At 45.0% G+C, this 25,977-nt stretch overlaps 1 protein-coding gene across 1 annotated transcript in view; it reads right to left on the reverse strand.

Annotated features, from left to right (window-relative positions):
* The window catches only part of LOC139396939 (piccolo presynaptic cytomatrix protein a), a gene marked incomplete at its 3' end in the record, with an annotated part of 62,959 nt that overhangs the window by 32,264 nt on the left and 4,718 nt on the right, over positions 1 to 25,977 (reverse strand). The window contains exons 3-4 of the mRNA XM_071143870.1: positions 23,699 to 24,727; positions 95 to 3,601 (exon numbers count right to left, since the gene is read on the reverse strand). Coding sequence (XP_070999971.1) covers positions 95 to 3,601; positions 23,699 to 24,727 — 4,536 coding nt within the window. The remainder of the gene's footprint in view (positions 1 to 94; positions 3,602 to 23,698; positions 24,728 to 25,977) is intronic.

Below are 25,977 nucleotides of genomic sequence, written 5' to 3' on the forward strand. Positions count from 1 at the left end.
TAACTAAAAGGTCTGTAGAAACATTTGTGAAAAGATCCTTCTGACTTGAATCATCTAATTCTCAGCCACTACTGTTGCTACATACTACAGTCACCTCTCCAACTGCATCCAGTTCAGCCTCTATTATCTTCTCTTCATTCAGGGGTTTGTCTTCGTCCTGTTCACCAACTACAGGGACTAGGGTGTCAGGTTCTACTACAGGGGCTGGGGCAATAGACTCATTTTCAGATACAGTTTCAGATATTTTAGTCTGCTCTGGTATTGTTTTGTCTTCTACGCTGCCCTGTCTGTCACTCACAGCTTTCACCTCTGATACTGAAAAATGTTCTTGTTTTTCACTAACTACAGGTGGTGACACAACCACTTTCTCTTTCTCTGGCTGAATGCTCTCAGACACAGAGTCTGTCTTTGGAGTTTGCTTGGATTCATCTTTGGATAATTCTTTCTCTTGCACTGCTACCTCATCACACACAGTAGGAGTTGGCTCCCCACTCTCAGCTATAGACACCTCTTGTTTATTTTCAGCTATGCTTGCAGCTTCTTTTCCTTCCTGTGTGGGTTTCTCCTCAGAAATGTTCTCAGGGGCTTGTGGCTCACTAGCAGCAGATGATAGTGACGCTGCCTCTATAGCTCGTTCTAAGTGCTCTGCTTTGACCTTTTCTTCCCCTTTAGCTTCAGAAGCTGGAGGAGTAGACTCATCCTGGGATGTTTCAGCCTTATTATCTGCTGTTGGCTCTGGTTCAACCTTTGTATCCACAGATGTCAGATTTTCGTCTTTCTGACCTACACGTTCTGCTCCAGCCTCCGTTTCAGTTTCATTTGTGTTTTTTTCTACTACTGGTGCTGGAGCTTCTACAGCCTCTTGAGGTGGGATCTGATCAACTTTAGCTGATTGTGGTTCAGGTTCTGGGAGCTGTTCAGGGACTTTTTTCTCAAAAGGGGATGGTGAAACTGACTCCTCGGCTTTGACTTCTGGGCTTGGTTCAACCACTGTTTCTGACTCTGTCCTTTCGTAATCTCTCTCAGGGCTAACGTTTTCTGGTTCAGCAGCAGGAGGTGCAGGAGAAGCCTCTGGTACTTTCTTTACTACTGCCTCACTTTCTATAGGCTTCTCCTCAACTTGGGCTGGCGGTATTGGCTCTGCCTCCATCTCTACAGGCTTCTTCTCAACGTGGGCTGGCGGTATTGGCTCTGCCTCCTTCTCTACAGGCTTTGCCTCAACTTGGGCTGGCGGAATTGGCTCTGCCTCCTTCTCTACAGGCTTCTCCTCAACTTGGGCTGCCTGAATTGGCTCTGCCTCCTTCTCTACAGGCTTCTCCTCAACTTGGGCTGGCTGAATTGGCTCTGCCTCCTTCTCTACAGGCTTCTCCTCAACTTGGGCTGGCTGAATTGGCTCTGCCTCATCCTCTACAGGCTTCTCCTCAACTTGGGCTGGCGGAATTGGCTCTGCCTCCTTCTCTACAGGCTTCTCCTCAACTTGGGCTGGCTGAATTGGCTCTGCCACCTTCTCTACAGGCTTCTCCTCAACTTGGGCTGGCGGCATTGTCTCTGCCTCCTTCTCTACAGGCTTCTCCTCTACTTGGGCTGGCGGTATTGTCTCTGCCTCCTTCCCTACAGGCTTCTCCTCTACTTGGGCTGGCTGAATTGGCTCTGCCTCCTTCTCTACAGGCTTCTCTTCTACTTGGGCTGGCGGTATTGGCTCTGCCTCCTTCTCTACAGGCTTCTCCTCAACTTGGGCTGGCTGAATTGACTCTTCCTCCTTCTCTACAGGCTTCTCCTCAACTTGGGCTGGCGGTATTAACTCTTCCTCCTTCTCTACAGGCTTCTCCTCAACTTGGGCTGGCTGAATTGACTCTTCCTCCTTCTCTACAGGCTTCTCCTCAACTTGGGCTGGCGGTATTGGCTCTGCCTCCTTCTCTACAGGTTTATCCTCAACTTGGGCTGGCGGTATTGGCTCTGCCTCCTCTACAGGCTTCTCCTCAACTTGGGCTGGCTGAATTGACTCTTCCTCCTCTACAGGCTTCTCCTCAACTTGGGCTGGCTGAATTGACTCTTCCTCCTTCTCTACAGGCTTCTTCTCAACTTTGTCAGTAACTAGAGGAGGAGATGGGGCTACAGACTCAACTGCCTCAGTTTGTGGAACGGTCTCTACCTCTTTAGGCTGTTCATTCTCAGCAACCGCAGGGGGAGTTTCTTCTACCGCAGGGGGTACCTCCTCTTTTTGTGAAGGCACAGGCTCTATCTCTGCTGGTTTGGGAGATAAACAATCCTCTATTGGCTCATTAGGGGCTTTGGGAGCCACCTCTGGCATCTTTGTCTCCACAGACGTCTTCACATCTGAACTCTCTGCTACTGGACCTGTATGTACTGAAGACACCTCAGTTGGAGGCTGTTCAACAATAGTTGCTTGAGGCTCTGGCTCTTTAGGTTTCTCCTCCTGCTCGGTGACTGCAGGAGGTGTAGGAGCTTTCTCCTCAGCTTTAGGTGGCTGCCTAGGTTTTTCCTCAATCACCTCTGCTTTCTTTTTTTCCTCAGTGACTACAGGAGCTGGCGGTACAGGCTCTGGTGATTGGTCAGGTTGGACAGAAGTTTCCTGTGTGACCGTTTCAGGTGTTGGAATCACCTCTGGCTCTACCGGCTTAGCTTCCTCTTCAAGAACCTTCTCTAGGATGGGCTCCTCTTTCTCACTACCTGCAGAGGGAGCCGGTGAGATCTCCTCTGGTGTAGACTCACTCTGCACTTTATCTGGGCTTGGAGTTGGCTCGGGTGCTGCCTCAACAGGCTTTTCTGACTTATTCTCTACAGGGGGAGCAATGACAGGCTCATCTACAACTGCAGGCTGGAAATCTGATTCTGCCTGAGTAGTGTCGGGTGGTGACTGTTCTTCTGTAACTTTCTCTGGCATACTCTCTGGATGATCCACTGCCGGGGCCTCAACAGCACTCTCCACTACACTCTCTGGCACAGGCTCATCCAACATAGTCTCAGATATAGCTTCCATCGCTTCAGCCTGCTCTGTGTCTTTCTCCACCACTGAGGCTTCGACAGCACTCTCCACTACACTCTCTGTCACAGGCTCATCCAACACAGTCTCAGATATAGCTTCCATCGCTTCAGCCTGCTCTGGGTCTTTCTCCACTGCCGGAGCCTCAACAGTACTCTCCACTACACTCTCTGGCACAGGCTCATCTCGTATACTCTCAGATATAGCTTCTATTGTTTCAGCCTGCTCTGGTTCTTTCTCCTCTGGAACACTATCAGAAGGAGGGGTGGCATGCTCAGGTGGGATGGGTGTGGTGTCTGTGTTTGCAGACGCAGCGTCTGGTGTTTGGAGCGGGGTGCGTTCTGTTACTACCTTGGACATGGGAAGCGGCTGGGTGTCTTCCTTTGCTGCTGCTGCCTCTACCTGAGTGACTGAGGGGCTTCCCGTTAATGGAGAGGCAGCAGCAGCTGGGGAGTCAGGGACTTTGTCAGGGGAGGCAGGAGGGGTAGGGGTAGGTGTGGGTAGTTGCTTCTTCACAGGAGATGGTGGAGGGGGCATATCGCCCAGCTGGCCAGAGAGAGCTCTTTGGGTCTGGCAGTTGAGACATAACCATTCTTTCTGTAAGACAGAAAAACAAAGAAAATGTTAGTTAGTGTGGACCTTGTAAAAATGCTCACTCACTCTAATACATAGTTGTTGTAGTGGATGATTAAAATGTTGACTTTAATCAGTAATTATGTTTTATGATCATTATAAGAAAACTGGACCCACGGTTTCGTAACACTTGGGCTATGCGCAGACACAGGGCCATTGTAGCCTATTCTATTTCAGGCAAGTTTTTTACTTTTATGTAACTTAATAGATAGTCGTTTCATAATGCATGGTAATGGCACAGAGGTTTACCAAGGCATGTCAGAATGACTGGGGCAGCGGGTGCAGACATTCCACAGCAGAGCCAGGGTGAAGGCTGTGTGTGTTTGTGTGTGTCTAGCTGACCCATCTACACAAAACTATTTTATACAGTGCATCCATCAGGATGAACACATATTAGGCCCTATGACTTAATGACACAAGACCATAACCCCAGACCACTGCGCGCAGACCATAACCCCAGACCATTATTTTCTACATTTTACTTTCCTTTAACTAGGCAACTCAGTTAAGAACAAATTCTTATTTACAATGATGGCCTACCGGGGAACAGTGGGTTTAACTGCCTTGTTCAAGGGCAGAACGACAGATTTTTACCTTGTCTGCTCGGGATTCGATCAAGCAACCTTTTGGTTACTTGCCCAACACTTTAATCACTAGGCTACCTACCGCCCCATAGTACAAACAAACATTTGGAACTAATAGTAGAATACACAATATGCCGTTTCGAAATGTGGTTGTGCATCAGCAGTTTTTCTGTTGTGTCCGTCACTGATAGTTAATCAATTAGCCCACATAATCAAAACATTTTAAGATTGCTAAGTTATTTTAGCGGCCAGCTATCTAAACTTGTTATTGTGGTCGAATGATCGGTTGGGGGGCCCCCATTGATTTTGTTTGTCAGTCTCACTCAGATATCATATTACAGTGCCTTGCGAAAGTATTCGGCCCCCTTGAACTTTGCGACCTTTTGCCACATTTCAGGCTTCAAACATAAAGATATAAAACTGTATTTTTTTGTGAAGAATCAACAACAAGTGGGACACAATCATGAAGTGGAACGACATTTATTGGATATTTCAAACTTTTTTAACAAATCAAAAACTGAAAAATTGGGCGTGCTAAATTATTCAGCCCCTTTACTCTCAGTGCAGCAAACTCGCTCCAGAAGTTCAGTGAGGATCTCTGAATGATCCAATGTTGACCTAAATGACTAATGATGATAAATACAATCCACCTGTGTGTAATCAAGTCTCCGTATAAATGCACCTGCACTGTGATAGTCTCAGAGGTCCGTTAAAAGCGCAGAGAGCATCATGAAGAACAAGGAACACACCAGGCAGGTCCGAGATACTGTTGTGAAGAAGTTTAAAGCCGGATTTGGAAACAAAAAGATTTCCCAAGCTTTCAACATCCCAAGGAGCACTGTGCAAGCGATAATATTGAAATGTGATGAGTATCAGACCACTGCAAATCTACCAAGACCTGGCCGTCCCTCTAAACTTTCAGCTCATACAAGGAGAAGACTGATCAGAGATGCAGCCAAGAGGCCCATGATCACTCTCAGAGATCTACAGCTGAGGTGGGAGACTCTGTCCATAGGACAACAATCAGTCGTATATTCCACAAATCTGGCCTTTATGGAAGAGTGGCAAGAAGAAAGCCATTTCTTAAAGATATCCATAAAAAGTGTTGTTTAAAGTTTGCATAAAAAGTGTTGTTTAAAGTTTGCCACAAGCCACCTGGGAGACACACCAAACATGTGGAAGAAGGTGCTCTGGTCAGATGAAACCAAAATTGAACTTTTTGGCAACAATGCAAAACGTTATGTTTGGCGTAAAAGCAACACAGCTGAACACACCATCCCCACTGTCAAACATGGTGGTGGCAGCATCATGGTTTGGGCCTGCTTTTCTTCAGCAGGGACAGGGAAGATGGTTACAATTGATGGGAAGATGGATGGAGCCAAATACAGGACCATTCTGGAAGAAAACCTGATGGAGTCTGCAAAAGACCTCAGACTGGGACGGAGATTTGTCTTCCAACAAGACAATGATCCAAAACATAAAGCAAAATCTACAATGGAATGGTTCAAAAATAAACATATCCAGGTGTTAGAATGGCCAAGTCAAAGTCCAGACCTGAATCCAATCGAGAATCTGTGGAAAGAACTGAAAACTGCTGTTCACAAATGCTCTCCATCCAACCTCACTGAGCTCGAGCTGTTTTGCAAGGAGGAATGGGAAAAAATGTCAGTCTCTCGATGTGCAAAACTGATAGAGACATACCCCAAGCGACTTACAGCTGTAATCACAGAAAAAGGTGGCGTTACAAAGTATTAACTTAAGGGGGCTGAATAATTTTGCACGCCTAATTTTTCAGTTTTTGATTTGTTAAAAAAGTTTAAAATATCCAATAAATGTCGTTCCACTTCATGATTGTGTCCCACTTGTTGTTGATTCTTCACAAAAAAATACAGTTTTATATCTTTATGTTTGAAGCCTGAAATGTGGCAAAAGGTCGCAAAGTTCAAAGGGGCCGAATACTTTCGCAAGGCACTGTAAAAACAGCAAATGTTCCTTTCTGCCCCATGGCAAAATGTGTATAATTGCAGGAAATTAGTTATAAAATTGCTAAATGTTCTCCCCGCCACATGGCAAAATGTGTAGAATTGCAGCAAACTTGCTTTAAAACTGCAACATTTTCTCTACACCCCATGGCAAAATGTGTAGAATTGCACAACATTTACTCTAAAATGTAAAAAATGTCTCTCTGCTGGGTTCTGATTTTTTTGTAGCCCCCAGCCCATCAAAGTTGCCCATCCCTGATCTATGTTTTACATTCCAACCGCAAGCGAGGCTATAGCTCACACCACAGGTCAGAGGAACACTAATGCTTCGGACAAGGACCTTACAGTGGGATGAACTGAAACGTCTTATTTCAGACCAATTCAATCTTTCAGTAAACACAGCTCAAAGGCAGGCAATTAAAATTGTGCATTCAGTAAACGGTTTATCCTGTGTTGTGCGATGACTTCGGCATTGTTTTTTCTTCCCATCCTCCGCTTGGGACCGAACCGGCCCTCTATCTCTGAAAATAACCATAGTGCATCAGCAAGAAAGACAACAAACCGCCACGAACACAGCTGTTCAAATCCTTCGTCTCGGAGGGCCTTTAATTCTGTCCTGTCATGGTTATCTGACTCAAGTCGACAATCACAGCACTAAAGAAGAAGTCATTACAGAAGAGCTCCACTGAGAACTGTGGTTTAAGTGTTGTACCCGTTAAGACGGTTTAATATTCGATATCTCGACAAGGAAGGAGAGAAAGAAACGATGGTAAACATTTGATTCCTAGGGACTTTGGGTCTTACACTGTAGCACACCAGAGCTAATGTAAGTCGGACTAATGATGGAGAGATGTTGTACTGTATGTGTAGATGTACTGTAAGAGTATTGGTAAAATAACACATCCACACATGATACATCATCCACCCACCATACATACATATTCTCTCTTTCTCTCTTGGGGTCTAGTCAGTATGGGTCTGGCCACGCCTCCAGTCTCCGTTTCAAGTAAACACCCTTTTTCCTGCACACCCGTTTTGTAAGCCTCCACAGGCCAGTAACGTGGGTGTGTGCCCTCCTGTGCCTGGCTTAAATGCAGGGCTTATGCTAAATCCATACCAGATGGTGTGAGGCCTGCTAAGCAGTGGTGGAAAAAGTACCCAATTGTCATACTTGAGTAAAAGTAAAGATACCTTAATGGTTACCTCATAACGTTCTCCATGTTAAATGGTTGGTATGAAGTTTAGAATGGCATTTTGTTATCATACGATTGAAATGGAGAGTGTGTGTAAAAAGGAGCAAGGGAGAAGAGGAGAGGAGAGGAGAGGAGAGGAGAGGAGAGGAGAGGAGAGGAGAGGAGAGAGAGAGAGAGAGAGAGAGAGAGAGAGAAGGAAATAGAGTGAGAGTAAGAGAGGTAAGAAACAGAGAGCCGTAGGATTTCACCTTTATTATATATGATTTCATGAATAATATCATAATCAAGCCCCATGTAGAGGTCCCTCTCCCTACAGTCCAGGATGCCGTGCCACCACCACAGGGCATTGGCTTTTGCAGCTCGACTGGTCCATCCATTTACACCCCAGAGAGCAGCTTGAGAGGCAGAGAGATGGTTCCAGATTGCCACTGATAGGGAATAATGAGAGCCCGGACAGAGCCAGCCAGCCAGTCAGCCACAAGATCTGTCGCTTCGGCTTCAAACCACTTTTATCCTTGTCATCACCGACGCTATCAGAGATCTGCAGCCTACGGTCCCTGGACATCACCCTTCCACCAGATCACCACTATAAAAAGCATCCTGTCTCTCCATCTCTATATTTGTCAAATACACACGTGCCCACACACGTGCACACACTCCCTGTCTCTCGCGCTCTCTCTCACACACACACGCACGCACGCACGCACGAACACACACATACACACACACACACACACACACACACACACACACACACACACACAAACACACACACACACCCTGTCTCTCTCTCTCTCACACGCACGCACACACACATGCACACGCACACAGACTCGCACACAAACACAGTGATTCAGACACAGTGATCCACACACAAACACAGACTTCCACACACAGACAGTTAGCCACACACAAACATCTATACGCACATTGGTGTCACACTACAACCTTGTCGTATTGCAATTATTTAACCCCTTTAAGCCATTACATTGACCCCCTGATTGAAGCTAGGATGCTAATGGATGTTTGTGTTTTCCTAACTAGCCAATTACAAAGCATTCCTGGTAACAGAGCTCAGCAGCTTAAATTCCTTGAAGTGTCATTAAGTGCCCAGTCTTGTCCAGTCTTGTCCAGCGCCTCATTAAGATAAGAGAAATGATGAGTCATTTCACAGAGTGTGTGTGCCATCAGTTGGTCATCATAGTAGTAATGGGGGATGTATAATCATCAGCATCCTCACATTTGTATGGCTGTGTGGCTGTATGGCTGTGTGGCTGTATGGCTGCATGTATGGCTGTGGAGAAGGGAGAGGATATTTGAGGTGACTTCCCCTGGTGCAGATAGGAAATAAGCTGGTCAGTATTAGTGTTTCTTCTATTATTTTAATAGGGAGGCTTCTGATATAAAATCATTTCCCCCAGAAATATGGATATACATGTAATGATTTAACCTGCTTTTAAATGGGCCAAATCTGGTCTCTGGTGATGGGAGTATCACACTTTAACCAACTAGGCCATCAAAATCATTTGGTTCAACTGTGCACCATGTTGTCATAGAAACATCACTTTGCCATTTCTCTGGTTAGGTTGTTTTCATAGAAGGTTGAATCCTTAGCAACCTCCCCAGTGTTGAGAATATGTTGCTTGGTGTACTGTACAGTAGACCGGCATCGCTACAGTACTGTAGCAGGTGTCAAAGCTGTGTGGGCTAGAAAGTCTTGTTAGTGTGAAGGTCAAGTAAGGAGTTGAGGTGTTCATTATAATTTTCTCTTATCTGCTATTGACAGCATGCAACAATGTCATGTCATCCAACACACAATGTCCAATGAAATATTCACAACATGGACTGAACTATCCAGCATTACATTCCAAACCTTTCTACTAACCAGACAAACACTTCCCCAATACAATTACACAACAAGTACTCTCTGACACCAACAAATGTCTACCTCAGTATTGTCTTTTCCTCGTGTTTGAAGGCAGTAAAGAGGTGCTGTGGTGTCCCGGGTGGTTTGGGTTTGTTTCCCAGGAGGTTGGGGTGTCTGTTAAGGGATACTGACAGGGGAGGTGAGAGACAGCACTATATTAACTCTGAGCTAGGTGAGAGAGAACTTAGTAAAGGAGGAGAAAGGAAGACCCAGCAAAACTAGGTAGGTGGGTGTGTCCGTCTGTCTGAAGTGTTCTTCCGTTTTGCCATCTGTCTACTGAACTTTGAACCCAGTGTTATTTTGTGTGTATCAGCTTTTTGCTTCATCTTATCTTACGCAGTACATTAGGTTGGTTCACCAGCTGCAGTTAAAATGGGCTTATCAGCTGGTGTGTGTGTGTGTGTTTGTGTGCTATCGGGTTTCCCCTAGCGGGTATGTCTATACAGATGGACAGGTGTGAGATGCCAGCTTGCCTGTGCTACTGGAGGCAATGAGAGAGGGATGGAGATGGGGGATCTCCTCTCCCCCTTTCAGTTTTAAAGGAGGGATAATTAAGACCCACAACACCCTGCGGTAATGAGCGGCATTAGGAGTTCGGCTGCTGTTTTTGCTTCTCTGTTTGGGGTGAGAGAGAAAGAGACTGTATCACATTGTGACTGACAGACCTGGGATCAAACACCAAAATCATTGCAAATATACTCAACACAAATATAAATGCAACATGTAATGTGTTTGTTCCATGTTTCATGAGCTTATTTCTCTCCCATTTTGGGCACACATCCCTGTTAGTGAGCATTTCTCATTTGCCAAGGAGTGGCATATCAAGAAGCTGATTAAACAGCATGATCATTACACAGGTGCACTTTGTGCGTGGGTCAATAAAAGGCCACTCTAAAAATCTGCAGTTTTGTCACACAACATAATGCCACAGATGTCTCAATTGCATGAGGCAGCATGCAATTGGCATGCTGACTGCAGGTTTGTCCACTAGAGCTGTTGCCAGAGAATTTAATGTTAATTTCTCTACCATAAGCTGTCTCCAATGTCGTTTTAGAGAATTTAGCCGTACGTCAACTGGCGTCACAACCGCAGACCACATTTAACCACGCCAGCCCAGGTCCTCCACATCCGGCTTCTTCACCTGTGGGATCATCTGAGACCAGCCACTCGGACAACTGATGAAACTGTGGGTTTGTACAACTAAAGAATTTCTGCACAAACAGTCAGAAACCGTCTCAGGGAAGTTCCTCTGCGTCCTCTTCGTCATAACCATGGTCTTGACCTGACTGCAGTTCGGCGTCATAACCGACTTAAGTGGGGAAATGCTCACCTTTAAATGGCCACTGCCATGCTGCAGAAGTGTGCTCTTCACAGATGAATCCCGGTTTTAACTATATTGGGCAGATGGCAGACAGCGTGTATGGCATCGTGTGGGTGAGCAGTTTGCTGATGTCAACGTTGTGAACAGAGTGCCCCATAGTGGTGGTGGGGTTATGGTATAAGCAGGAAAAAGCTATGGACAACGACCAATTGCATTTTATCGATGGCAATTTGAATGCACAGATATACCGTGATGAGATCCTGAGGCCCATCCGTCGTGCCATTCATCCGCCGCCATCACCTCACGTTTCAGCATGATAATGCACAGTCCCATGTTGCAAAGATCTGTACACAATTCCTGGAAGGTGAAAATGTCCCAGTTTTTCCATGGCCTTCAAACTCACCATACATGTCTCCCATTGAGCATGTTTAGGATGCTCTGGATCGACGTGTCCGACAGTGTGTTCCAGTTCACACCAATATCCAGCAACTTCACACAGCAATTTGAAGAGGAGTGGGAAAACATTCCATAGGCCACAATCAACAACCTGATCAACTTTATGCGAAAGAGATTTGTCTTTCTGCATAAGGCAAATTGTGGTCAGACCAGACACCCCTACTTTCTTTTAAGGTATCTGTGACCAACAGATGCATATCTGTATTCCCAGTCATGTGAAATCTATAGATTAGGGCATAATGCATTTATTTCAATTGACTGATTTCCTTATATGAACTGTAACTCAGTTAGATCTTTGAAATTGTTGCATGTTGTGTTCATATTTGTGTTCAACGTAGTTTAGCTGGGCTTGATTGATTTTGCCTGTTGGTCTTGAACCAATAGAAAAGTCACAGGAGTCAATGCTGACAAAACTAGCCTCCTCTCCACTAGCGCTAATGCTAACAATACTAGTCTCCTCTCCCCTAGCCCTCATGCTAACAAAAGTGGTTTTGTACTCAATAGCTTGTTAGCATTATATTAAAGCAGCATGTAGCTGGCACACGTACATCCTCTGTGACATGACATCCAACCCCTCCTACTGCTTTCCTCAGTCATCCTGTTCCTCCTCTCCCAACCACCTCCTCTCCTTTGTTCACACTCATCCTTCTCTACCTCCGCTAATCACGTCTCTCTTCTCTTAAACTTCTCCCTCAGTTTCCATCACACTCATCCTTCGCTACCTCCGCTAATCATGTCTCTCTTCTCTTAAACATCTCCCTCAGTTTCCATCACACTCATCCTTCTCTACCTCCGCTAATCATGTCTCTCTTCTCTTAAACATCTCCCTCAGTTTCCATCACACTCACCCTTCTCTACCTCCGCTAATCATGTCTCTCTTCTCTTAAACATCTCCCTCAGTTTCCATCACACTCACCCTTCTCTACCTCCGCTAATCATGTCTCTCTTCTCTTAAACATCTCCCTCAGTTTCCATCACACTCACCCTTCTCTACCTCCGCTAATCATGTCTCTCTTCTCTTAAACATCTCCCTCAGTTTCCATCACACTCATCCTTCTCTACCTCCGCTAATCACGTCTCTCTTCTCTTAAACATCTCCCTCAGTTTCCATCACACTCATCCTTCTCTACCTCCGCTAATCACGTCTCTCTTCTCTTAAACATCTCCCTCAGTTTCCATCACACTCATCCTTCTCTACCTCCGCTAATCACGTCTCTCTTCTCTTAAACATCTCCCTCAGTTTCCATCACACTCATCCTTCTCTACCTCCGCTAATCATGTCTTTCTTCTCTTAAACATCTCCCTCAGTTTCCATCACACTCATCCTTCTCTACCTCCGCTAATCATGTCTTTCTTCTCTTAAACATCTCCCTCAGTTTCCATCACACTCATCCTTCTCTACCTCCGCTAATCATGTCTTTCTTCTCTTAAACATCTCCCTCAGTTTCCATCACACTCATCCTTCTCTACCTCCGCTAATCACGTCTCTCTTCTCTTAAACATCTCCCTCAGTTTCCATCACACTCATTTTCTTCTTTCCCCTCCCCCTGCCTCCTCTACCCTTTCTCCAATTCCCTTGAAACTAAAGGCTACAACTAACGCTACAATTGAAGATATTGATCAGCTTGTCAAGTTTCTAAACGCCTGTGAAAGACTAGACCAGTCAGAAGATGTAGAATCGCTGATACCCAAATGCGTCACAGGTCCAGGTTAAGCCTACTCCTAGACTCAAAAGCATTTTCAAAAGTGACTCTCCATTGGAGGTGATTTTGAGTCCAGGAGTAGGTTTAACCTGAGCATGGGAAATAAAAGTCTGCGTCTTTCACAAGTGTGTGTGTGTGTGTGTGCCTTAGTGCTGCACGGTATACCGATAGTAGAACATGACAAACGATTCTGTAATAGAACTTTTGTTACTTTTGGTTCTTCTGTCAAGTCTGTCTATCAGCCCAGCTGATGCCTCCTTATAGTTCTAGAGCACCGTGCCTGTCAAGTCTGTCTATCAACTGATGTCTCCTTATAGTTCTAGAGCACCATGCCTGTCAAGTCTGTCTATCAACTGATGTCTCCTTATAGTTCTAGAGCACCGTGCCTGTCAAGTCTGTCTATCAGCTGATGTCTCCTTATAGCTCTAGAGCACCATGCCTGTCAAGTCTGTCTATCAACTGATGTCTCCTTATAGTTCTAGAGCACCATGTCTGTCAAGTCTGTCTATCAGCTGATGTCTCCTTATAGTTCTAGAACACCATGTCTGTCAAGTCTGTCTATCAACTGATGTCTCCTTATAGTTCTAGAACACCGTACCTGTCAAGTCTGTCTATCAACTGATGTCTCCTTATAGTTTTAGAACACCGTGCCTGTCAAGTCTGTCTATCAGCTGATGTCTCCTTATAGTTCTAGAACACCATGTCTGTCAAGTCTGTCTATCAACTGATGTCTCCTTATAGTTCTAGAACACCGTACCTGTCAAGTCTGTCTATCAACTGATGTCTCCTTATAGTTCTAGAACACCGTACCTGTCAAGTCTGTCTATCAGCTGATGTCTCCTTATAGTTCTAGAGCACCGTACCTGTCAAGTCTGTCTATCAGCTGATGTCTCCTTATAGTTCTAGAACACCATGTCTGTCAAGTCTGTCTATCAGCTGATGTCTCCTTATAGTTCTAGAACACCATGTCTGTCAAGTCTGTCTATCAACTGATGTCTCCTTATAGTTCTAGGACACCGTACCTGTCAAGTCTGTCTATCAACTGATGTCTCCTTATAGTTTTAGAACACCGTGCCTGTCAAGTCTGTCTATCAGCTGATGTCTCCTTATAGTTCTAGAACACCATGTCTGTCAAGTCTGTCTATCAACTGATGTCTCCTTATAGTTCTAGAACACCGTACCTGTCAAGTCTGTCTATCAACTGATGTCTCCTTATAGTTCTAGAACACCGTACCTGTCAAGTCTGTCTATCAGCCCAGCTGATGTCTTCTTATAGCTCTAGAGCACGGTGCCTGTCAAGTCTGTCTATCAACTGATGTCTCCTTATAGCTCTAGAGCACGGTGCCCGCTCCACTTCCTCATTGCTAGCTCTAGAGCACGGTGCCCGCTCCACTTCCTCATTGCTAGCTCTAGAGCACGGTGCCCGCTCCACTTCCTCATTGCTAGCTCTAGAGCACGGTGCACGCTCCACTTCCTCATTGCTAGCTCTAGAGCACGGTGCACGCTCCACTTCCTCATTGCTAGCTCTAGAGCACGGTGCCCGCTCCACTTCCTCATTGCTAGCTCTAGAGCACGGTGCACGCTCCACTTCCTCATTGCTAGCTCTAGCCTGTTCTAAGTAACCACTGAACTAACTGGGCTGCATATGCTTATGCTGTATAAAAGTTAACACACTTTAATGATGCAACACAGTAGAAATGTTGAAACTTCTAATTACTGTTCCCAAAACAATGTCTAGTACAGGCTAGAACACTACAGTGCAAGAAGATACCGTAAGCTTCCAGCGTTGTAGGCTAACTTTCCTTGCTAACTTACAGCTGAAGCCAACACCAATCACAGCCCTAGTATTTAAAAATATTGCTGATTACAAAGCTAATTGTCACAAAAACCTTAATTCATTCACTCGTTTACCCCGGCTAACATCTGCCCCAGTCAAGATCATCTTTGCTTCAGCCAAGAAAACTGACTGTGTGTGAATGACATCATGGGTCTTAAAGAGACAGCGCGCACTTTTATAAAATAAGATATTGCTTCTTCTATGCAAAGGTTGTTGATCAGTACAATAAAATAAGTCACAATTGGAAGATAAACATATTGTTTTTCATTTATAGCCTCATGAAATCAACCAAAACAAGCTCAATAACTCACCTGTATTGTGAACAGGCCTAGGCTACATCATCTACACCCAGATGATCAATAGAGATTTACCATTCAAATAAATTATTACCATTATGCTGTTATGTAGATTGTTTTTTTAAAAATGTGGTGAGTCATTAATGCATACATTTGAAAATCAAACATTTCAAATGATATTGAACACACAAGATCTGTCTGGATCAAGGGCCATTCATTTAGCTAATACGTTTTTTTTTTTTTTTTGCATTGGTATCGTTTTGGTATCACTTTGGTATGAAGTATCGTGATGGTATTGAGTATTGTGATACTAAACCTGGCATTGAAGTAAAAATTCTACGTGCATATGTGCCTACGTGCGTGTGTATGACATATATCTGGCAGTGTGTCTGTGTATCTATGCATCTGACATAAGCCAAAGCTGACCTGACGCAAAAACAACAGCTTGCGCTATCGGAACCAGGGTCTCAGTGTGTGTCTCTGTGCATCTCCCCCTCTCAATAGGACTTAACACTGGCACCTCATCGATTTCCTGGCGCCGGTATCTTTTTGGCCGCAGTCGCTCACTTGGCTTGGCTAAAATATGGCTCCTAAACCTCCAATCCCTCGTAAATGTGCTGTAGATAATGAAGAATCATGACCCAGTAATAGGTCTGTATAACAGGGGGAGCTGTACCGACTAGGGCCCTGAAGGTTTGCTAACCCCATATGTCACACAGAGTAAAACACCAAGCAGATAGTACAAACACTTTACTACCTGTGATGTTCAGGCAGCTTCCATTTGAAGTTGGACATTTTACACTACATAGTATTGGTCTGTGGGAAAGGCAATATTAAACACATAAATGTAGACAAACACAACTACATTCACCAGGCCTCCCATAGTCACACATACTTTATTGGGTGTATATGCTAAACTTTTCTCTCTTCCTAAGACTCACACACCTCCATGGTCAAGAGAGAGAGAGAGAGAGAGAGAGAGATGATTTCCCATGGCGCCCTGTAGTTGCTTGTATCCTCAGTAGCTCTTTTGTAGCTCAGGCTATTTTTGCCCATTTCTGTCCTCGGGGCAAGTGATGGGAGTGAGAGTGACGGTAGTGTATACAGAGACAGACAGAGACACACACACAGAGGGACGCTCAAAGACACACACACACACAGAGGGACGCACAAAGACACACACAGAGGGACGCACAAAGACACACACACACACAGAGGGACGCACAAAGACACACACACACAGAGGGACGCACAAAGACACACACACACAGAGGGACGCTCAAAGACACACACACAGAGGGACGCTTAAAGACACACACACACACACACACACACACACACACACACACACACAGAGGGACGCACAAAGACACACACACACACAGAGGAACGCACAAAGACACACACACACAGAGAGACGCACAAAGACACACACACAGAGGGACGCTCAAAGACACACACACACACACAGAGGGACGCTCAAAGACACACACACACACAGAGGGACTCACAAAGACACACACACACACAGAGGGACGCACAAAGACACACACACACACAGAGGGACGCACAAAGACACACACACACACACACAGAGACGCACAAAGACACACACACACACACACACACAGAGGGACGCTCAAAGACACACACACACACAGAGGGACGCTCAAAGACACACACACACAGAGGGGCGCTTAAAGACACACACACAGAGGGACGCACAAAGACACACACACACACAGAGGGACGCACAAAGACACACACACACAGAGGGACGCTCAAAGACACACACACACACACAGAGGGACGCACAAAGGCACACACAGAGGGACGCACAAAGACACACACACACACAGAGGGACGCACAAAGACACACACACACAGAGGGACGCACAAAGACACACACACACAGAGGGACGCTCAAAGACACACACACAGGGGGACGCTTAAAGACACACACACACACACACACACACACACACACACACACACACACACACACACACACACACACACAGAGGGACGCACAAAGACACACACACACACAGAGGAACGCACAAAGACACACACACACAGAGAGACGCACAAAGACGCACACACAGAGGGACGCTCAAAGACACACACACACACACACAGAGGGACGCTCAAAGACACACACACACACAGAGGGACTCACAAAGACACACACACACACAGAGGGACGCACAAAGACACACACACACACAGAGGGACGCACAAAGACACACACACAGAGGGACGCACAAAGACACACACACACACACAGAGACGCACAAAGACACACACACACACACAGAGGGACGCTCAAAGACACACACACACACAGAGGGACGCTCAAAGACACACACACACACACAGAGGGGCGCTTAAAGACACACACACAGAGGGACGCACAAAGACACAAACACACACAGAGGGACGCACAAAGACACACACACACACAGAGGGACGCTCAAAGACACACACACACACACACACACAGAGGGACGCACAAAGACACACACACACACACAGAGGGACGCTCAAAGACACACACACACACAGAGGGACGCACAAAGACACACACACACACAGAGGGACGCACAAAGACACACACACTCAGAGGGACGCTCAAAGACACACACACACAGAGGGACGCACAAAGACACACACACAGAGGGACGCTCAAAGACACACACACACACACACACAGAGACGCACAAAGACACACACACACACACAGAGGAACGCACAAAGACCCACACACAGAGACGCACAAAGACACACACACACAGAGGGACGCTCAAAGACACACACACATACATGGAACTCAGTTCTACTGTATACAGCAGACTTGGCTGGAATGGTGGATTAATGAGGCTGAGAGAGAGAGAGAGAGAGAGAGAGAGAGAGAGAGAGAGACAGAGAGAGAGAGAGAGAGAGAGAGAGAGAGAGAGAGAGAGAGAGAGAGAGAGAGAGAGATGCTTATGTTAACACTGCACAAGGCTGTGTGTGTGTGTATCTCTATGTGTGTGTCTGTGTACAGTATTGATGCGTTCCATTTGTCTGTGTGTGTATCTCTGAATGTGTGCATTTCTTTGTCTCTGTGTGCGTCAATCTGTGTGCATCTCTGTATGTATGTACAGTTGCAGTTGGAAGTTTACATACACCTTAGCCAACTACATTTAAACTACATTTTTCACAATTCCTGACATTTAATCAGAGTAAAAATTCCCTGTCTTAGATCAGTTAGGATCACCACCTTACTTTTAGAATGTGAAATGTCAGAATAATAGTTGAGAGAATTATTTATTTCAGCTTTTATTTCTTTCATCACATTCCCAGTGGGTCAGAAGTTTACATACACTCAATTAGTATTTGGTAGCATTGCCTTTAAATTGTTTAACTTGGGTCAAAAGTTTAGGGCTTTGTGGGCATTGTGATGGCCACTCAAATTCCTTGACTTTGTTGTCCTTAAGCCATTTTGACACAAGTTTGGAAGTATGCTTGGGGTCATTGTCCATTTGAAAGACCCATTTGCGACCAAGCTTTAGCTTCCTGACTGATGTCTTGAGATGTTGCTTCAATATATCCACATAATTTTCCTTCCTCATGAGGCCATCTATTTTGTGAAGTGCACCAGTCCCTCCAGCAGCAAAGCACCCCCACAACATGATGCTGCCACCCCCGTGCATCACGGTTGGGATGGTGTTCTTCGGCTTGCATGCCAGCCCCTTTTTCCTCCAAACATAACGATGGTCATTATGGCTAAACAGTTCTATTTTTGTTTCATCAAACCAGAGGACATTTGTACGAAAAGTACGGAAAAAAAAGTACGATCTTCGTCCCCATGTGCAGTTGCAAACCGTAGTCTGGCTTTTTAAAGGCGGTTTTGGAGCAGTGGCTTCTTCCCTGCTGAGCGGCCTTTCAGGTTGTATCGATATAGGACTCGTTTTACTGTGGATATAGATACTTTTGTACCTGTTTCCTCCAGCATCTTCACAAGGTCCTTTGCTGTTGTTGTGGGATTGATTTGCACTTTTCGCACCAAAGTAAGTTCATCTCTAGGAGACAGAACACGTCTCCTTCCTGAGGGGTATGACGGCTGCGTGGTCCCATGGTGTTTATACTTGCGTACTATTGTTTGTACAGATGAACGTGGTACCTTCAGGTGTTTAGAAATTACTCCCAAGGAGGAACCAGACTTGTGGAGGTCTACAATTTTTTTTCTGAGGCCTTGGCTGATTTCTTTTGATTTTCCCATGATGTCAAGCAAAGAGGCACTGAGTTTGAAGGTAGGTCTTGAAATACATCCACAGGTACACCTCCAATTGACTCAAATGATGTCAATCAGCCGATCAGAAGCTTCTAAAGACATGACATCATTTTATGGAATATTCCAAGCTGTTTAAAGGCACATTCAACTTTATGTGTGTATGTATGTATGTATGTATGTATGTATGTATGTATGTATGTATGTGTATTTGTGTGAGCCAATAGAAGACATTCCTGTTCATATGCTAGCAGTGTGGGCTGAAGCAGGCTCACAGTGTGGGAGGCAGTGTGGGCTGAAGCAGGCTCACAGTGTGGGAGGCAGTGTGGGCTGAAGCAGGCTCAGAGTGTGGGAGGCAGTGTGGGCACCAACCTGAAATTAATAAGGAGACTACAGGAAACGCCACACAAAGCCAAGAAATAGAGGTGTGTGTGGGTTTGTCCAGCCAAAATAACACAGACAGTGAGCAGATCATTCAGGGCAGAGGAAACAGGTGGGGCTGTGTGTGTGTGTGTGTGTGTGTGTGTGTGTGTGTGTGTGTGTGTGTGTGTGTGTGTGTGTGTGTGTGTGTGTGTGTGTGTGTGTGTGTGTGTGTGTGTGTGTGTGTGTGTGTGTGTGTGTGTGTGTGTGTGTGTGTGTGTGTGTGTGTTAGTATATAGGGCCGGGACGATACCAGTATTGCGATACCTGTTAATATCTTGGCAAGGAAACAAAACAAAGTGGATTTAACTTCTTTATGAAAACAAGCACCTTTCTGTTGTCCTCCATAGTCACATTCTATTTATTTTCCAAGGTATAGAACACAATATTTTCCATACAGCACGTTTTTAAAGGACCAAAGAGTATGTTCTGCTTTGTGTTTCCATTTTTGCCATGGAAACAATATCATCACAACCCTACTAGTATATGAGTTGGCTCTGACTCAACCTAACCTGGAGCAGATGGACAACCAAAATAACACCCTGGGGACCCCTAACCACAGGTGTACCCAGCTGACCACAGGTGTACCCAGCTGACCACAGGTGTACCCAGCTATCCACAGGTGTCCCCAGCTGACCACAGGTGTACAGCCATTCATTTATCCAGGATGAATAATGTCACATCGTATTGGTCCTGTAGACCTATTTGTAAACAAACACAATCTGCCTCAGATAAATACATATTTATCTTTGATATGATGGCCAGATAGAAAAGTCGAATGTTGGATCATGAACCTAAATGTTGGATTCAGCTTCCCCATGATGGTGATGGTCTCTACTATAAAGTATAATAAATTATATTATATGACTATAGCATATTCATTGTCTCTGTATGTTGACACAAAGACATACAAAGACAAAATGAAAGAGACAGTAAGAGAGAGAGAGGGACAGAAAACAAAATAAAAGAGACAGTAAGAGAGAGAGAGGGACAGAAAACAAAATTAAAGAGACAGTAAGAGAGAGAGAGGGACAGAGAGACAGAAGCTAGGTTCCCATCCATTTGTCAAAAGATTTCCAAGCAAATATTCTAATATTCGGACAAAAAAAGGAATTATAATCCACTGGTCTAATGTAATTTGTTTGATCAACATTTAGGAAAGGTTCCCGACAATGCTCTGTTTCCATCAGGCCTGTTTTCAGTTTTTTATCTGATATGTACAGTTCTTTACTCAAATAAACATGGAAACAGAGAAATGAACAGAGATAATAACAGGAGAGAGAGAGAGAGAGAGAGAGAGAGAGAGAGAGAGAGAGAGAGAGAGAGAGAGGCTCATATTGAGGAAGGTTAAGGGACACCTCTTCTGACTGGGACAGGCTTCCTGATGCCCTTTAAATCCTTTTAGGAAGCAGAGATTACTTTTTCTACAGCTCGCCTACACAGCAAGCAACACACACCACACACCAAACAAACACCAACACACAGATAAATGCTCCTTCAGACTCAATGCAATGCATGCACCAACCCCCACACATACACACAACCCCCTAAACACACACACACACACACACACACACACACACACACACACACACACACACACACACACACACACACACACACACACAAATTCTCAGCTCGGAGCAAGTGTTGGGAGAGTGACAGAGGCAAGGCATGTCTGCTGACGAAGCAGAGAAAGGGTTGGATGAGTCAGTGTACTGAGGTAGGTAGACTGGGGCAGGAGCAGCCTCGTTCACATGGCCATCCAGCACCATGCTCTGTCCTAGACCAATGACTCACATCATCTATCTATTCCTCTTCATCACAAAGGACTCAGGGCTCTATGTAGCTCTCCATCAATCAACAAGTTCAGTTTCATGAAGCATCCTTGAATGGATTGGATCAGATTAGATGCATGTCTGGTTGGGTTGAATTGAATTTCAGCTCAGTTAAAATCAGATTTGGGATCGAAATTCAACATGTATAAATCAGGAAATTAGGACTTTTTTAATTAGTATGTTTTTCAGTGAACCTTTTCAATCCATGATCAGAATGTCCTATTCATTCTCGACTGAGTAAAGATGAATTTACATAGTCCCTGAAACATGATGGTATTTCATCTCTGTCGGTTATACTCCGCACCTGGGTTGTGTTCATAATTGCACACTGTCATTAAGCGTTTTGCATTGGAAATGAAAATCAGCATTTCTTATTGGACAAGTCCAGCTAGTCCCTCACTATTTCAGTCAGTTTTCTTCAGTTTGGTGCCTAATGAACACAACCCTGATTTTGAGCAAAATAAGTATATTGGTTCGTGTTAAGACACACTGGTCCAGAGACACCTAATCTTTGGCTCATTAGGCCGTCTAAGAACATAATCACCTAGGATGCTGATCTCCCCAACGTAATTACACATTTCCCCGTGCCTTGGACTTCATTTGAGGAATACGCTGCTCCTCATTACTGCCAAAGATGGGTCAGTACGACAACACAGCGATACATACCAGTCTATGATATTGGTAGCATTTTATATTGAGTTGACCTGTGTAGTCCAGAGGCCGTAACCTGAGGGCCTTTGCTCCTCTAGGAGCTAAAATTAGTAGGTAAAGTAAGTGCCACCTGTGTAGTAATGAGGTAGTTACACTAGTAACAACCTTAGGGTACATAGTAGTATGTAGTAACTGGCTGTCTAAGCCAACACAAAGATACATGAGGATCTACCTCTATTTTAACTGTCGTTTGAAGTACTGTATGACATCACAGTGTATGTGTTTCTACATACAATAATGTTAAATAAACCTAAACGTAAATGATGAACTCCACGAGAAAATAGAGAGCCTTTTCAGTGACGTTGTTTCATAATGGAGTGGCGGCCATCTTGTTGGGCGTGGTGGTGGAGTCATGGTTCTCACCGTGTGACAAGGAGTTAGACTGCCTAATCTCCCCGGAACACCTTAAATAGACCAGTAGCGTGATTACTAAGGGAACTGGCCACGCGCTACACCGCTAAACACTAAACTACCTACTAGCATAGGGAAGCTAGCATGTGAAGCTACGCCAAACCTGCCATTGCGTGAGCTCAACTATACCTGCTTTCAACACGTTCACTGCTTTCACTCAAGGTTGAACAACTTACACTGTGAGTAGCTCCTAAGCCGAGCCAGACATGGTCGATAACAAAGACAATCTAGTCACAGTTCAATTGAGAAACCAACGCTACCCGTATTACACCCTATTGACCTGTCAACCAAAATATACAGCAGTTACACAGTAGACAAGCAATAAGTAGGCTACTGCTGTATTTTCCCATCAGAATACTGTTTGACAGTGAGCTTTGATTCGCTGAACTGAATGAAATTCTGTGCAGTTCTTCCATTAATATAATTGAATGACCCCATAAACCATCTGTTCTTGGGAACTGAATGTAAGTGATGTATGTTAATTCAGCGTCAATGGGACACACTAGTAATAACACTCTATAACCTCATAGGAAGATGAGAAATTAAAGAGTATTTGGTCCCTATGACCACACACACACACACACACACACACACACACACACACGCCCCTCTTAGATTACAGAGTCAAGTGGCAGCCTTTTGAAGTGTAAATGTCGCTCAATAATGAGATGGCCATTTAAATGGCATTCATTTAGCCTTATTAACCTAGCCCCACAATGGCTTAGAGTTAGACTACAGGGCAGCTAGGAGGCTAGGGAAAGCTAAACGCCTCAACCACAAACCACTCCCTCAAAGGTCAAACACGTGCAGCAGTCATGACCACCAAGACCGTGACCAACGTTCAGGTTTACTTATGGTAAGAGGGGTACCTTTAAACAGGGTGTCAATATTTGTGTCCTGATTACAATTGGAAGATATAGAAACCAAATTGACTGCAGATGTGTTTTTATATAGCCAGTGAGTGACTGAACAACATGGAGTGTACAGAAGACTGTAGCCCTAACCCACCTACTGTAACAATGGAAACGGCTGACATCCTTGTATGGTTTGTGTACCTTTCAGCAGAACTGTTTCTATTTTAGCAGTAGTGAAAGCTGTGCTGGTCTTACCTCACCAAGATGAGGTGTGGGGTTGAAGCCACACAGGTTGCACACACTCTTCTTGCACTCGGTGCAGTTGCTGTAGTTAGGGGGGTCTGCTGATCCAACGTTCATCTCCACCTTACACAGAGGGCAGTTTTCCTGGGCCCCCGAGCCTGTGGCCGTAGTAAGCTGCTCCCCCACTTTCAGAGGCTCCACGGAGGGATCTGCCTCTATGGACTTTTGGTCCTTCAGCAGGGAGACGGCACGTTTGGGGGCCTTCTTGGAGGCAGGTGGGGTGTCAGGGCTGTCTGAGTCGGGGGGGGACCCGGGAGCGGAGAAGGGGGAGTCCGGGGGAGAACCGAGGGGAGAACCAGGGGCAGAGAAGGGGGAGTCTGGGGGAGAGCCGGCAGGAGAACCGGCAGGAGAATCGGCAGGAGAACCAGCTTTCTCATCCACAGAGTCCACAGAGTCGGTGGTCATGAGGTTGGTGGCCGAGCTCAAGATAGACGAGCCAAAGCCAAACATCTGGGAGGCAGCCGCCGGGGGCTTGGCTGTCTCAGTAAAACCACCGAACCCGCTGAACATCTTTCCCGTCACCGACTCTGCTGTTTTTTGGGTACCAGCAGCGGCTTTGGCCCGATCAGGTTTGGCTGATCCAGTGAACCCACCAAAGCCACTGAACATTGTTCCCGTGATGGACTCGGCCGCCTGGGAGGCAGCGGCTGGAGGCTTGGCCACATCGGTGAGCCCCCCTAGGCTGATGCCCCCCAGGCCCCCGAAGAAGCTGGACTCCTGTTTACCTTTGGCCGGTGAGGGCTGGGGGCTGCCTTTCGGGGAAGATGGGCCGGGGGATTTCTGTTTGGGCGTGGTTGGAGGGGTTAAGCCTCTGTCGGAGATGCTCTGCTGCTTAATCAGTAGATTGGGCTTCTTGCCATCTTTGCCAGGGTCTTTCCTTGAGGGTGAAGGAGGGGCAGAGCCCTTGCCCATCATAGGAGGGTCATCCATACCCCCCATAGCCCTCTGCATCTGGCAGTTGAGACACAGCCACTCTTTACCCTGAAAAGATACAAAACATGGTCAGACACACATACGACACACACATATACACACATGTACTGTATGGCCGGGACAGTACCAGTATCGCGATACTCATTAGTAACATGGCAAGGAAACAAAACACAAAGCGGATTTAACTTCTTTAGGAAAACAGCCCAAATGTTGGAAACAAACACCATTATGTTGTCACCCATAGTGACATTTATTTAATTTCCAAGTTATAGCACACAATATTTTACATACAGCAGGTTTTTAAAGGACCAAACAGTATGTTCTGCTTTGTATTTTTTTATATTATATATATATTTGCCATGAAAACAATATTGCGATATCACATTCCAATATCACAGCCCTAATGTAGTGTATATACAGGTACACACACACACACACATGCACACACACAATGACACACACATGCACACACACACACACACACACACACACACACACACACACACACACACACACACACACACACACACACACACACACAATCCTTTCCTTTAAGTGAAACATCACAGTAATTCAGAGAAAAAAAACAACTTAATTAGTCAATCTCAATAACATGATTCTCTTTTCACACTGTAAATTGTTTTTCGCTCAGTTCTTGAGGGATTTAAAAGCAAATTGAATGATTTATACTAATTACGTGTTGCAGTAACGGGAGCTGTATTTGCAGATCGTGGCAATTTGCAGAACCACCATTAAATGTACTATTTGACAAGGCTGCATTACAAATGGAATATTTCTCTACTTTCAGGCAGAAAATCATGATTACAAACCATTGTATTTGTTTAATTTGAGATGTTTATTGGTTGAGTCGTTCTTAAAATATAAGAAAAGTACTCTGATGAAAGTAGATGCATTTCATGGTTAGTTAGAAATGGGAAACAACTGTGTTGATGCATCTGTAACACTTTATAAATACATCATTAGATATTCATACTGATTTCCTACATGATACATACTGTGTGTTTGTTCTAAAGATGGAGTTTCGTCACATATCCTGACAACTAGCTTAGCTACAGTGTAATGTTTTTGTTCACTACACAGGACATGGCCTTGGTTACCATTGTCTACAACAAGAAACCCTACAAAAGAGGACAATATTGACATGGTTATTATCAGTATCTTCTTGCATAGAACAACACTCACATTTCCATTCCCTCTTTGTGATTACCATGCTCAATAATTCTACCCCCAGAAAAAGAGATGCAAAATATGACCACTTTGTGATTCTGCTGTTTTAT

Source organism: Oncorhynchus clarkii, unplaced genomic scaffold (genome assembly GCF_045791955.1).
Source record: "Oncorhynchus clarkii lewisi isolate Uvic-CL-2024 unplaced genomic scaffold, UVic_Ocla_1.0 unplaced_contig_13538_pilon_pilon, whole genome shotgun sequence".
NCBI lineage: Eukaryota > Metazoa > Chordata > Actinopteri > Salmoniformes > Salmonidae > Oncorhynchus > Oncorhynchus clarkii.